Source organism: Procambarus clarkii, chromosome 14 (genome assembly GCF_040958095.1).
Source record: "Procambarus clarkii isolate CNS0578487 chromosome 14, FALCON_Pclarkii_2.0, whole genome shotgun sequence".
In the NCBI taxonomy this organism is placed as follows: Eukaryota; Metazoa; Arthropoda; class Malacostraca; order Decapoda; family Cambaridae; genus Procambarus; species Procambarus clarkii.
Window position 1 is genome coordinate 8,733,402 of NC_091163.1, and position 15,864 is coordinate 8,749,265.

General features: G+C 45.8%; 1 protein-coding gene across 2 annotated transcripts; it reads left to right on the forward strand.

Annotated features, from left to right (window-relative positions):
* LOC123769997 (mucin-3B) lies at positions 1 to 15,864 on the forward strand. 2 transcript variants are annotated; one of them, XM_069324339.1, is made up of 7 exons: positions 1 to 819; positions 6,929 to 7,034; positions 7,402 to 8,034; positions 8,885 to 9,029; positions 9,411 to 10,380; positions 10,544 to 10,675; positions 11,074 to 15,864. In XM_069324339.1, the coding sequence occupies exons 2-7, from the start codon at positions 6,941 to 6,943 to the stop codon at positions 14,725 to 14,727; spliced, it is 5,628 nt and encodes a 1,875-aa protein (XP_069180440.1). In that variant the 5' UTR covers positions 1 to 819; positions 6,929 to 6,940; the 3' UTR covers positions 14,728 to 15,864. The 2 variants fall into 2 exon arrangements, with proteins under 2 accessions (XP_069180440.1, XP_069180439.1); XM_069324338.1 differs by having other exon boundaries at positions 2 to 819; positions 9,408 to 10,380.

Sequence of the window (15,864 nt, forward strand, 5' to 3'; positions counted from 1 at the left end):
ATACTTCACGTAGAACGATTCGCCATTCGTCCTCACCTCCTCCTACAGTGCGTTTATTGGTCGCTCGTCTGTGTCTTCGCTCAAAAACTGTGTTTTGTCTCGTTTATGGATAGCAAACGCACATTTAATATTGTCTAGACGTTTGGTCGCAAAAACGAAATAAGAAACTGGAGCTTTACTTCAAGATTCAATGTTTATCAGGGAACTTTAGTGACATTTTTATAGGTGAAAAAAATTGACTATCTTACTAGTTGCTTCGATTTTCCAATTTAAAAAGCTTTTTGTTTAAGTGTCAAAACGTGAACGCCGGCTTACACTAATGGTAACTAAGGAATATTCCGTCTCGGTGCTGACATTATGAAAGACTCGGACAAGGAGCACAAGGCTTACTTCACTTGTGTTTTAAGATCAGTGTGTAAGTTTAAAGACCTTGAACATTGATAAGTTCAACTAAAAACTGACTCCATAGAACCCATCTTCAGAATGTAAATAGCAAGTTAACTACATTACCACATGCCAATGAAAGAAGAAGCAGAAGAGACAATTGACTCGAAACTTCAAAAGCTGAGAAAAGGAGATTGCTACGCAGCCCAAATAACAGCAAGAGGAGCAAAGTGGTGTCATTACCAGCAGCAGCAGGTCGCGCTAGAAGAGCCGTGACGAGCTGTGTAGGGAGGAGGAGGTGCGCCGGTGGAGCTGTAAACAGTTATAAGCCTGGAGTCACACCTCGGCCCCACCCTGCAACGCTCGCTGGGCTGACCAAGCAAGTTCCGTTGCTTCCTTGCTTCAGGGGCTACCCTGCTCCACGGGGGACTTATAGTAAGTTCATACCAAACACCCACCAAAACGCCATGTGATCCTTCTGTAACTGTATTCTGTACTACTTACCGAACATCAGTTTGGTTTGGTATTGGGGTTAAAGCCTATCAACCTCTGCAGGGTTACCACAATAACTTAGTTATCAAGCAGCAAGTATACTTAAGTCCTGAACATTGTCTAGGAACACAGCACATCATCTAAAAATGACTGTACTTGTAGCTACTACCATTATTAGATAGGTTGGAAAGGGGAACACCTCAGTGTATGTACCGTGAAGATCAATTTTAGTTACTGTCAATGACGTTGGCATAAACGTGTATACATTATATATATATATATATATATATATATATATATATATATATATATATATATATATATATATTATATATATATATATATAATATATATATATATATATATTTATATATTTATATATATATATATATATATATATATATCTATATCTCACAACTTTGTGGTAATTTATACAATAGGTATAGTAGGTGTACCAGTGAGTCCGTACTCTAAGGTGGCAGGCACCTTACAAGATAACATCAAGGTTACAGGGCCAGTGTCTGAACATGTGAGACAACAGAGCGCAGTTAGGCTGTAATGAGGATTCTGAGAAAAATGCTGCGAGGTGTGCCGTACAGCTGGTCACCGGAGGACGCGGGCCGGACCACTGCCCTCCAATCCTATAAACCGTTGTCTTTCACATCTCATTACGCTTCTGTCTTCGCTGTGTGATGCACCTGGCTCGCTAAGGTTCGAATCCTTCACGGAAATGAGTTCTTTGGTTCATTTAACCCGTGCGTTTATGCAAGTGTGTCGAATATTTCAGGCTCGCGTTTTCTCCAATAGTGACTGATTTGATGAAAAAGAATAGGTGATCTCTTGCCTTGACTGGTGTTATTGGGGGTTAGGAAAAGCTTCCCGGCTTCCAACTCTTTTTAACAATCTGTCATGGTCAAGCAGTTACTGTACTAGTTATGTTAGTGTGTGTGTGTGATGCACCTGGCTTCCTAAGGTTCGAATCCTTAAGGTTCGAATTCGCTGTATTGTGCCTACCAATTTGTTGTCAACTACCATTTTAAGCTGTCATTGCAATCAATCATAGCTACCTATGTGCTTTAATATACTGTACCGATAATTTTCTCTCATCTTTTTTTTTTTTCATTCCATGTAATCTGTTATCATTTTTTTGTCTATAAATTTTGCAAGTATTTACCTCCTTAAAATTTTCTTAGATTAAGGACCTGCCCGAAACGCTGCGCGTGCTAGTGGCTTTACAAGACTGTAATTACCATAATTGTATCCTCACATTCCTTATGTACATTCTTGTATATGCATAAATAAATAAATAAATAAATAAATAAATAAATAAATCCTTCACGAAGATGAGTTCTTTGGTTTGACTGAATATTCAGACTGAACTGAATATTTTATTTAGTGCATGGCTGCGTGACTGACCACCTTTGTGGGTCCCGACCGATAGCCAGCCGTATGTCTGCGTGGGATCTGTACCGATATTTTTATTACGCTAGGCTGATGTCGGAGTTTGTTTACAAGAACGGGAGGTCAGGCGTCAGCTGCTCTAACAATAGACAGGTGGTCGGTCAGTGGCAGTTGGTGTATTATTGAATATACACACACACATTACATACTGTATATATATATATATATTATATATATACCCTTGGGATGTATATCCAAGACTCCAATGAAAGCGTATTACAAAAAAAAGACAAGCGCAACAGCTCCTATTTATTTAAACTGAAAAAAAAACAAATTATAAAACTCATTAACATTTAAACTCATTTATAAACGTTTTTAAATCAAATGGGATAGGGAAGGGAAGTCCATCAGGAGAACGCGCCAAACCACTGCGACAATATAGCACTAGGAAGGGGTCAGGATAAGGATTTGGGATGGGACGGAGGGAAGGATTGATGCCCAACCACTTGGACGGTCGGGGATTGAACGCCGACCTGCATGAATGTCGGCAAATGGCATGATATACCTGGTGTTTTATAATCATTTCATTCACTCGCAGATAGCAGATATCCAAAATATTCCACCCGAAGTTTGCTAGTGTAGGCTAGTAGACTAAACTCGTATCCTATGTTCTATATACCTTGTTGCAAGACGGCTTTCGACCTAAAACTAGCTAACATGACAATTTTCGATTTAAAACTAGATAACCAGAAAGTTTTCGACCTAAAACTCGATAACCAGTTAGTTTTTACCTAAGCACTTGATAACCAGACAGTTTTCCACCTAAAAGTCGATCACCCAGACAGTTTTCGACCTAAAACTAGATAACTAGACAGTTTGACTAAAAACTTGTTATATAAAAAAAGCTTATATAGATTAGTTAAGCAGCAGTGCTATCAACTAAGCCTAGTTTTATAAAAATATATCCTACGTCCTCTCGAGTTGTTCGAATCACAAAAATAATGTACTAAATTGCCCGAACCTAACCTAACCCATGACCCGCGAATAGAAAACGGAAGAGCACGTAAATTTTACAAGATTTTTAATATCAGTTTTTGGCCTTTGCGGATTGATACGCCAAAATGCAATGGATTCCAGTGGGACTTCGAGAGAACGGGATGAATTTAGTATAATTTCATCAGAACGCACAAAGCCTTGGATCAAAAGGTCAGAGTGTGGTATGTATTAGAGGTCAAAAGTTCAGCGTCATGTATTTGAGGTCAAAAGGTAATGAAGGACCCAGGTAACGGAGCCACTCAGGACTGTGAACGACTTGGAGAAGGCTGCCACTAAACTCTTTAAGTATTGTCTAATTAGCGCTCTTGATCCTCAAGTTGTGTGTGTGTGTGCGTGACTGTCTTGTGTCACGACTGGCTTCCTGGTGGGGATGTCACTGCCGGCGTCACAACATTCCGGACGTTAGACATCACCTCAACCGTTACGCTATACTCCCGGACGTCACACAACACCTCAACCGTTACGCAACACCCCGGACGTCACACAACACCTCGGACGTCACACAACACCCCGGACGTCACACAACACCTCGGACGTCACACAACACCCCGGACGTCACACAACACCCCGAACGTCACACAACACCCCGGACGTCACACAACACCCCGGACGTCACACAACACCCCGGACGTCACACAACACCCCGGACGTCACACAACACCCCGGAATACCACACGGCAAGTCACATGTAAACAATGTTGTTATACACCGGGTGAGAAATATTCAGTTCCGCCAAGAAATGTGATCGTTAACGAGGAACTTGACTTTGACCTACTTTCTCTAGGCTTCGAAGTGGTTCATCCCTGGATAACAAACTCTGACCCACTTCGCTAGGCCTGTGACCAGGCTTGCCTCTCTGTAACACGCTTGACCTATTTCATCTAGGCTTCTAAGTGGGTTATCCCTGGATTAACACACTTTATCTAGTCCTCTTAACACTTCAAATGTACAGTTATCCTTCATATTTCCATTTTCTTTTAAACCCAAAACACAGAAAACCACCTAATTACGGATATCTGTTTTAAACCACGATTATAATTGAAGGCGGAGAGAAAATTCTTCATCCACTATCATTATTGGGGTGAAGATAGGTAATACATTAGAATTCTGTGGACTAGTTTTGTTTGTTTGTTTGTTTGAGAGACAGAGAGAGAGAGAGAGAGAGAGAGAGAGAGAGAGAGAGAGAGAGAGAGAGAGAGAGAGAGAGAGAGAGAGAGAGAGAGAGAGAGAGAGAGAGAGAGAGAGAGAGACAGACAGAGAAAGGGTCTTGGTAAACAAACTTCCTACATAGCACCCAGGTCAAAGGTTCCGGGGACGACTTGGGTTGAAGTCTTAAGTTCTATAATTAATAATGCATAACTGGTGTGTATACACCTGTCTGTGATGGACATAGGTTATGGGAAGGTGTGTGTATGTGCACCAGGGTGTGTAGTACATGGGTCATGTGCACAATGTGCATACGTGAAACACGCACAAGGGGGACACATGTGGAAACTGAGTACCCAAATGAGTCACAGAGACATTGACACTGAAAAAGTTATTTCTAGAGTAGTTAGTAAATAGAGTGCACTAGAAAGTGATGTGGTGGAGGCTGACTCCATACACAGTTTCGAATGTTGATATGAAATGAGTCCAATAGGCTCAGGAACCTGTACATCAGTTGATTGACAGTTGAGAAGCGGGACCAAAGAGCCAGAGCTCAACCCCTGCAAGCACAAATAGGTGAGTACACACTCACTAATAATATTCTCTACTGCTCACTGTGTTATCAACCTGTTCTACAAAGAACGTCGCTTTTCGCCCGTATGCGTTATTAAGGCCAAAAACTGTCGTAGTAGAAAATTGAAATTGCGCCTGGCGAAAGTGACATACTGTCCCGTTTTCTGTTTTGGGTCCTCAAGTAGGTTAGGAGAGACTACTTTAAATTAACCGTTTTCTTGACGTTGGCAAACCTTAGGAACACGGGCTGGCATTATAGTGTTCATCACGCCAGCGACCCGCCATTTAATACCAAGCACGAAAACACTTAATGACTAACATCCTGTGTTCAAAAACTGTGCCAAAAAAACATACAATTGTTCCCGTCGTCGTAAAATTATCATAATTGCAAGATCACATTTTCGAGTTATCCTCATTGACCCCCAACGGTTATCAACCCGCTGAGTTAACGGCAGGATGTTATACGGACGGCCAGTTATTGGTGTTGGGCTTAAAGTTTATTAACCTCTGGAGGGTTATTAAGGCCGCCACAACGGCATGTTTTGTTTACAGGGATATTCCTGCGCGGGCCCTAAACCTCTGGCTGGCATAACCAATAAGTATACGTTATTCCGAGACATAGACTCCAACTATAGTCTATATATACCCCTCTCCATATACCATATACCACTTAGTATATATATACCCGTCTCCAACATCACCATCTCCCTTAATAACCCTCCAGAAGTTAACAAGCCTTAATAACCCTCCAGGAGGGTGATAGACCTTAATAACCCTCCAGAGGTTGACAGGCCTTAATAACCCTCCAGAGGTTGACAGGCCTTAATAACCCTCCAGAGGTTAACAGGCCTTAATAACCCTCCAGGAGGGTGATAGCTCTTGGAGCCAACACCAGACCAAACAAATCGTCTCTTAACTTAATGATGGGATTATTATATATATATATGAAAGTTAATTATGTTTCCACCCTTTATTTTCTTCTCTCCCCTCTTCCCCATTCCTTTCCCCATTATCCTTTCCCGTTACCCTTCCCTTACTCCTTCCTCTTCATGGCAAGTGGTCCGGGCTTTGGGAAAGGGAGAACTGATTCAGAATTTTGATTTTGAAGGAAACTAATAAATCAATGGTGACATCATTCAAGGAATGATGTCTGATTTTGTGGAAACATTAGACGTTATGAGTGCATGTAGCCTAACAAACTCCAGTATACATGAGGTCAGGTGAAGGGAGCTTTAGCTCTGGGGCCCGGCCTCACAGTCACAGGTGTCGAGAACACTTCCACCAATATGCCGCCAACTTCACTCTCTGATGGGTCGCGCCTAATGGTCGGAGACGACCTAGAGAATATAGAGATGATGAACGGCATGATTGGCCTATTGCGGTCAGACATTAGCGTGGGGGAAAGCGTGGGAGGGATCATGTCACTGTGTCATTGTAATGTGCTCCTGTATCACTGTACTGTGTCCTGTATCACTGTACTGTGTTTTATCACCGGGCTCACTTACTGGACTGTATTGATGTACAATGTCACCATCTCAACACTATAAAAGCCACACAACTCCACCACACTATCATCACTGTACTCTATACCATTATTGACCACTAAAACAATATCGTCATTCGGGTTATCGAGTTAAGGGTCGTTAACAGGTGGTCTCGCGTGTGTGGTTCCTTGTCTGGGTTTAACCTTATGTTAAGAATTGTGTGTGTGAGTGTGTGTGTGTGTGTGTGTGTGTGTGTGTGTGTGTGTGTGTGTGTGTGTGTGTGTGTGTGTACACAAGATGGATGGGCGTGGGTGGACACACACAGACGCCTCGCACAATTCAATGGTGTGTTTGTAGTTGTCTTAATTCTTATGAAGTCATGTCTCCCACAGGTGAGAGGCAGTATGGGCGGCGGAGTGTGGGCGGCGTGGGCGGTGATGGTGACATCAGTCACCCAAGTGACGGGCCAATTTCTCATCAACCTGGATGTAGAGTCAGGTAAGGACCCATCTTCTAAACAGAGAACATTGTACATTTCTTTGATATATGACATTCCCAACAGCATTTGTCGAGGACCGGGCCGCGGAGACGCTAAGCCCCGAAATCATCTCAAGATAATCTACACATCTGTGAGATATTGCCATTTTTTGCATGAAGAATGCACTTTACTGAGGTTTAAAATGGCATTAATTTCAAATTTGTGCCCAAAACGTTATGCATATTAGTGGCTTTAAGTATTATATGTACTAGATCTATCTGTAAATCCAACTTTATGTTTGTAACTCATCTTCTAGGTATGTACTTTTACCTGAATAAAAATTTGAATTTGAATTTAAATTGGAATTTTTTCCTTGGTCGTTGCCAGACACCGCAGACGCCCGCGCGCTGAGGAGGAACACCGCTGCCGCAGACGGTGCCAACGGTTTCCTGGCGGACACTCCCAAGTCAGACCAGGAGGCCGTTGCTGCTCTCCTCCCCAGGCGGCCTGTAGGCCCTAGTGACACCCCTGTGGTCAAGCCCCACTATCCTCCTGAGGGACCCGCAGGTGAAGACATCCCGGGGGTGATGACCCAGTACTCTCTGCCTCCTGACGGCGGCGCTGAAGGCCACAGGGTAATGGCGCCGCAGTTTGCATTCCCCAAGGGTGTGCCTGTCGACCTGAACGACACTTCAGGTAATACTGGAGTCGACGCCCCGGTTTCGCGCTCCCAGGTGACAGGAAAGACCACAACTGACGAGGGAAGTGTCCCCAGCACCTCGGTGTTACCTACAGCAGTGGCTGATGGCGACACACACACCCTCACTCGTCGTCCCAAAGACACCACCGTGACTGACGAAGGTGACGACGCGGCCTCAGAAGAAGCGGTTGGGGGTTCTCAAGGGCCTTCTGCCGAGTCTCCTACACAGGGTACCAACGATTTCCGCCTCCTGAAGCCCGCCTCGACACTGGAGATGATGGTCATGTCCAAGTTTGGTACGAAAAGAGGAGCCTCTCAAGGTACATGCTTTGATGTGTATTGGAATGAGCTACAAAGTAATATCCGTAGCGAAGTACAGGCGAGTTACAGTAATATCCGTAGCGAGGTACAGGCGAGTTACAGTAATATCCGTAGCGAAGTACAGGCGAGTTACAATAATATCCGTAGCGAAGTAACGAGAAGTTTCAGAGCGTCTGCCATTAGGCCGCTGAGATCCATTCAATCATGTCGGTATTTGTCTTAAATTAAACCCAGGTACTGAAACCGGCGTCATGGCGCTAAAAGTTAGTTCAGCGCCATGTTTTCCCTATAACACTACCCGCCAGTCGCTTTACATCCAGGGGGCCCTGATAACTATTAGATGCAGAATGACACAAGAATGGTGACCAACTGTCCAATTTTGTCCAGGATTCGAACCCGGATGCCATAATTTGCTACACGAGTGCAAACCCATTTCAAAAAACGAATTTAACTAAACCATTGGGAATTTACCATTTAATCTAACCAAAAATTATAATTTTGGCCAGTCAGTTACTGTGAATCTCGCATAAAAAGGACCCAGTTTGTAAGTTACATTTACTCAAAGTAATACTCACTTGCCCTCATACATAAAGTAAATACATAAAGATATCATACAGGTCCAACACTGTATTAAACATACACAACGTGGCGAAACAGACGTCTTGATCAATTAGACTGTAACTACCCCGAGTTATACTGAAAGTTATTAGACAATAAAGATGATTATTACAGCACTTTATTTATATTGATATTACGAATAAAATAATTACTACTATTGGTATAATAATAATAATAATAGTACTAATATTATTATTATTAATATTATTAAATATTATTGTTTGTGGGTAGAGAACTGGACGTCGCCTGACCCGGAGGAGGACTCGACACAGAGGATCAACTCTCTCTCTTACTACGAGGACGACCTCGACCACCAGAACTACGACGATTATTACTGGGACCATCAGGGCGACGTAGCCCACTCCAACACAGAGAGGTCAGCTTCCTGGAGGCGGGGTTAATAGGTTGTGAATGTTGGTATTTTTAAGAGTATTTTTGTGTGATGATACAATGATTAAATTTCAAACAGCGTTTCTGACCTGGATTTAATTCATCGCCAAGAATCATCAGTAAGTTTGTCTTATTTCTCCATAATTTAGTTGTTGTTGTTGTTAAAGATTCGCTACCTGGAACAAAGTTCCAAGTAGCACGGGCTATGGTGAGCCCGCAGATAGTTATTAGTGGCCCCTTGAAACAATAGATTAATCCATTAGGGAAAAAAATAAAACCTTTGATAGACTTTAGATTACAATGTCTTAAAACTGGAAATTGTATTAATGAATTTTTTTTAGTAATCTTGTGTTTGGCATTCCAGCAGAGTAGCGGGCGATGGGGAGGCGGGAAAGGCCTCTGAAGAGCCAGCTGGCTCCAACTCCCCTCCAGAGAGTCGGTATCCGGCCACACCACAACGGCCTCAGCAGTATTCCGGTCAGCAACCCAGACCAGATTATCAAGATTACCAGAGATACCTGTCAACAACACAGCAGCAGCAGCAGCACGCTCTGCTGCGGAGACACCCTCAGCACTACCCCCCACATCAGCAACCTCACCTCTACTCTCAGCAGACTCTGCATTTAGCCCGACAGGCTCAGCCTCTGACTCAGCAGAATCTGCACTCAACCCAGCGTCTGACCCAGCCTTCGGGCCAGCGTCTGACCCAGCCTTCGGCCCAGCGTCTGACCCAGCCTTCGGCCCAGCAGTCCCAGTACCTGGCCCAGCAGCTGTACCGCCTCACACACCACCCGCAGGCGCATCACATCGTGCAGCAGCTTGTCCAAGAAGATCCGGAGATGCAGACGTTCATGAAGCAACTGCTGCAACAGCACGCTCCCACGAGGGACATGCCATACCTTCAGCAACAAAGCTTCCCCCAGCAGCAGAGTCTTCTGAATCAGCAGAGTTTTTCGCAGCAGCTACAGAATATTCGTCAGCAACAGTCTTATCCACAGCAGCAATTGAGTCTTCCACAGCAGCCGAATCACCCACAGCAGCTGAATCACCCACAGCAACAGAACCTCCCCCAACAGCTGAATCATCCACAGCAACAGAACCTCCCCCAACAGCTGAATCACCCACAGCAACAGAACCTCCCCCAACAGCTGAATCACCCACAGCAACAAGGTCTCCTGGAGCGTCCACAAGACAAGTCTCCAGAGCAGTTCTTCCAGCTTCCCCCGGCCACCCACCACCACCACAAGAACCAGGTCGACACCTTCAACATCGTCATCACCAAGAACCTGACGGGCGGACAGTCTCAACCCTCCATCCAATTCCTCTCAGACGCCACGGTCAGCCATAGCATTAACCTTTCCGTTCCCCTTGATCAGTTTACACATGTTGCGAGTACTGTAGATTCTAAGGCCTGTAGATTCCTCCTTGTTTATATGCTGTTACCTTCCTATGCTGTTACGTCCCCATGCTGACTGGTTACTGCGGTGTGTCTTGACACAGGTGGACGCCATGCTGCTCAACACCAGCATCGACTCCGTCACCAACGTCAAGGATCTGAAGGGCGTCGTCCGTAACGCCGTCACCCACGCTCTCGCTTCCCGCCCTGTGGCCATCCAAGAAGCCCTGGCTCAGGTGAGGTGGTTGGGCCATGGTGTGGTTGTGGGGGTCCATGGTGTGGGTGTGGGGGGTCCATGGTGAGGGTGTGTGGGGTCCATGGTGTGGGTGTGGGGGTCCATGGTGAGGGTGTGGGGGGTCCATGGTGAGGGTATGGGGAGTCCATGGTGTGGGTGTGGGGGTCCATGGTGTGATTGTAGGGGCCATGGTGTGGTTGTGGGGGTCCATGGTGTGGTTGTGGGGGTCCATGGTGTGGTTGTAGGGTCCAAGGTGTGGTTGTAGGGTCCAAGGTGTGGTTGTAGGGTCCAAGATGTGGTTGTAGGGGTCCAAGTTGTGGATTTTCTCACTGTAGAGAAAGTTGCAGGTTGTGAGTAATGCATGTTGCATCTAGTGTGTGACGGATCATCCTGTTACAGGTGGTGGAGAGCCCGGGCCACGAGCCAACAGTGAATGTGGTCAACTCAACCATCCCGGACCTGGGAGAGCTGGAGGCCACCATCAACAACCTGCTGGGGTCCAGCGTGGTGTACAACGAGACCGGTAAAGCCAACACGGTCGTCGGCTACATCCCCCACCCGAAGGGCTCCGTCGTCAACAGGCTCCTCAACAACACCATTGGTGTCGATAATGTCAACATCAACTCCACTTCCAAGACCAATGTTGTCAATATTTTCATTATCAACATCATCGGGGGAGTGAGTGGGGTCGGTGATGATGCTGGTCGGCCTCCGGCCTCCCTGCCACAGATGGTTTCAGGTCAGGTTACCAATATCAAGAGGCCACTATCGTCAGCGCCTTCTTCGCTAGGTCCATCCGAACCTTCATTAATCTCCACGTCAGCTAGCAGCGAGACTTCTGAAGTGGATTCTGAACTTGTTAATGGATTTAACGCGCCAATGCCGCGACCACAGGGACAGCTGCCTCTCAAACCTCCTAAAGTTGGCTTCCCTACGATACCATTACATTCTCCATTTCCAACACCTGAATCAACATCTACTTCACTGATTTCTCATTTAGGGGTATCCCCAGGACCTCCATCACCTCCGCCAGTGGTGTCAATACCTTCCACTCCTGTTCCCGTGATGGGAGAGCGTCCCGGCGCCATTACGAGTTCTCATCCTGCCAATCCTGATGGAATCCTCCTCAACAATAATCAGGTTCTTAACCTCCTACCAGAGTTCATCCGAGCTACCACCATTCCACCAGTCGTGCCCCTCTACAACATTTCATTACACCAAATATTGGGCAAGAAACCTTCTGTTCTTGGTCTTCTGCCTAACAGAGTCTTCGAGATTATCAGGCCTCACATAGAGCCTTCAGATAACAGCACCTATGGCGGCCTCATCCGTAAGGTAGCTGTGGGTAACCTGACCAGCTACTTCCCTCCCAATTCTCCACCAGAACTTGAACTCGATGGCGTAAGGTCGGAGATCAACAAACTAACTCCTCCACACGCCCTGTACCAGTACCCAACACGCTTCCCTCCCCCCGACCCCATACCTAGTAATCCTTTCCCCTTCCAATATAACTATCCTACGCGTTACTCCGTCGAGTCCTCAAATCGACGGCGCCCAGTCCTCTACTCATCGAACCCAAACATCCCAGTAATGCCTGCAAATGTGTTGGCTCGCAGCCCGAATCCTCAGCGAAGCCCCTTGCCCGTCCAGAACCCCACGCAGGACACCTCTAACGTCAACAAGCAGCAACAGGGCCAACATGAGGTCAACCTTCTCACTATCACAGGGAACAACAATAAAAACAACAGTCAGGAATCTATTGCTCGAAGTTCCTCTGGTTCAACTGAACCGGTGGCAGAAGAACAGGTAACATTTCCAGAGCCTGCAAGGGAAGAATCAGCCAGTAAACCAAAAAGCAACACGAAAACCAACAAGAAAAAGGAGAAAAACACATCCCCATCCATCAAGGACATGGCTGCAGACGTTGTGGCCTCTGCAGGGAGCCAGATGGATAACTTGATGAAGGCCGTCGCCATTGGAGCCTTGCCAAGTGGGATCGCCTTTGCTTCCGCCCTCTGGCCGTACTGGGCACCTCTGGTCCTCGGAAGAAGGCGCCGACGCGACCTAAGTCCCCACGAAGAGGATATTTCGCGGGCTACAATCTCTCAGGACTGGCTCAGCATCCTGACAGGAATGAAATACAAGGGAGCCGGGACTGAATTCCCTGCAGCCTGGGACAGGAGGAAGAACAGGCCTTCCTTCAAGAAGCAGAATGCCTCTTCCATATCTCGCCCAGCGTCAACACAAGAATCAGCATTTCCTAGGGAAGGTTCAATAGCTATTAAAGAATCACTACAAACAGACAGCAACAAGATGAAGAGCGAGTTAAAACGAGTTCAAACGAAGTCAGAATCTGAGTCCAACGAACCTTCATCTCTGAATCCTGATACAGACACCGAAGACATTATAAGAACCACAGAGAAAGCCACAACAGTGAAGCGCTCCAGCCCTATGAATTTCATCATATCAACGACTGAAGCCAATTTAAACAACTCAATTGCCCACATGATGTCGTCATTGACCTCTGGGAGTGTGGAGCCTGTAGTGTACCCAGTCCTCGTCGACACCACCACCACCACCACCACAGAGAACAAGCAAGATGACTCTCCAGCAGATGTGGCTCTCGTCTCTAATTTCCTCTATTCTGCTCTTAATGACTGGACAAATGGGGAAAATCCTCTAGTGTCTGAGAATATTCTCCTGGAGCCTGAAGACGACCTGCCGCCACCTTCCGCTGACAGCTACATGGACATCGAAGTGAACACGGATCCTCCCAGGGAAAGAATTAATATAACAAATAGCCCAATATTTATCTTAAGAGTAACACCCAATAGAATCGATTCCACTACTTCTCAGTCTATTCCTGAACGACCCACCACTATTCTCACACGTTTTCCCGCCAGAACGACCTCGGGTACGACCGCGTCGCCACCTGACCAGACAGTGGGTAGTGTAGGTAGCGAGAAGTATCCTGACCTGTTCCTGAATACCATTACCCTTCTCTCACAGCCCCCTGACCAGAATAGTTTGGGCATCTCTCTGCTGCCAGAATGGTTCGGTAGACCTTCAACTACATCCACATCTGTTACGACTTCAAATTCAATGGCAACGACAAGGAGGCCATTCACGACGACCACCGTATCAAGAGAGCCAGCAAGGACGACGACTCCTTCAACGATGACATCGTTCTGGACGACGACGCCGTGGAGAAAAACGGTTCCACAAAGAAGAATAACTACCCCAACACCAAGCACCTCACGACAACCACCAACGACTACCCCACCACCACCAACAACAACGACCAGTAAAATGATAAGTACCTCACCAGCAACAACCCAACCACCACCACCAACTATCTCATCAACAACCGCACCTCCACCACCAAAATCATCCACGCAAACACCTACAACAACCACCACGTCACCAACAACAACAACCACGTCACCAACAACAACAACCACCTCACCTACGACCACCACCACTTCAACAACCACCACCGCCACCACCTCACCAACAACCACAACCACCACCACCACAACAACAACAACATTTACACCTGATTCACCTGCAGCTCTAAGAACCGCCGCCCCTGCAACCCCGACACCCACAACCACCACAACCACCACAACCACTACCACGCAGCCTCCGGGTTTCTTCGACTCGATCTCTTCGGTCATCGACGCCTCTGACCATCAGCTGCGCAATGCCGTTGGCTTCGTGGGGTCCGTAGCCGTGTACGGGGCCGCCGCTCTCCTACCGCTCTGGCTCCCAATCGTCCTGGGCAAGAGACGAAGACGAAATCTGCTGGAGGAGAAGGAAGATGAACTTCAGGAGATCCTCGGCGCCGTAAAGATGACCCATCGCGCTCCTTCGGTAGCTCGCGCGCCTACCAAAAGTGTAACAAGAACCAAGAAATCCAGAAGGCGGGAACGTCAATCTCCTGGTGGCGAATCCGACGGTAAGACCTTGGAGCTCTACAAGCAGTTTCCTTCCTTAAAGAAACTTGCTGTCTACTTGAAGAAGGATTTACAAAATCGGGAAAAGGGTAAATGAGAAAAATGCGAGTGTGAATATCCAATATTCTGAAGCGTTTTGACGAGCTCAAACAAAAAATAGTAATATGCATTTTATAACTGAACAAAAATCTACTCAGTAAATATACAAAACTGCAGCATAATACGTGAACTTCATTGTAATTGATAAGTAACTTATTGTACCATATGTGTTAGTATTGAATAGTGTGATTAATAGGTAGTGATCTCTTGGAAAACTTACACTATGAAAAGATAGGAAGTAATTAGTTCCTAGGGAAAGATACAGAGTAATTAGTTCCTAGGGAAAGATACAGAGTAATTAGTTCCTAGAGCACTTATGAAAGGACATTATTCTTTAGACACTTTTACATTATAAAACCATTTAAAGGTGAGAAGACTTTTATTGTAACTATAGAAATGTATTATTAGATTTTGATTAAGGTGTCTCTTAATTCTTAATTTATTTAATTGGTGTATAAGTTAACAAACGTAATCACATAGAAACGAGTTCGTTCCACATAGGACATGAACTCTTTCCTGTTGGAACCCTTTACATTTGTCCCCCCAAAGTTGTTACTGTTATAGATTCAGCTACTCGAAACAAAAGTTCCAAGTAGCACGGGCTATGGCGAGCCCGTAGTGAAATATTTCCCCAAAGAATCAAATTTTCTAAATCCTGGAAGACTGCATCTATCCATGAACAAAAAACCTGTTTTGGTTTTCCGTTTTCTACAAAAGACACGAGTACTTCTCTCCCTGCTGGAAGAGCACGCGGGTCCCACCTCAGCTTCGAATAACCTCTGGCTAACTTTCCGTTATATCCGTGTCGAGGGAACTGGTCAACAGTGCGTCAACACGGAAGCGCAGAGAGATGCGTGCACTGGGCCTGTATTTCCGTGTTCGAGACCAGACCACACACTTGAAAGTGAAGGAACGACGACGTTTCGGTCCGTCCATTCTCAAGTCGATTTTGACAATCGACTTGAGAATGGTCCAGGACGGACCGAAACGTCGTCGTCCCTTCACGTTCTAGTGTGTGGTTTGGTCAACATATTTCAGCCACGTTATTGTGACTCCTCGTCTGCACCTGTTATGAAGTCCAGTACTCACACCTCCTGGTGTCTCCCTCTCCCATATTGGAGGACGATGGTGTCTT

What these genes read in the sequence shown, in the direction of transcription:
- LOC123769997 (XM_069324338.1), top strand. Translation starts at nt 6,941, where the DNA reads ATGGGCGGCGGAGTGTGGGCGGCGTGGGCGGTGATGGTGACATCAGTC. An exon ending in GAAAAGAGGAGCCTCTCAAG is followed by an intron (nt 8,035 to 8,884) that starts GTACATGCTTTG and finishes GTTTGTGGGTAG; the next exon opens with AGAACTGGACGTCGCCTGAC. An exon ending in AATTCCTCTCAGACGCCACG is followed by an intron (nt 10,381 to 10,543) that starts GTCAGCCATAGC and finishes GTCTTGACACAG; the next exon opens with GTGGACGCCATGCTGCTCAA.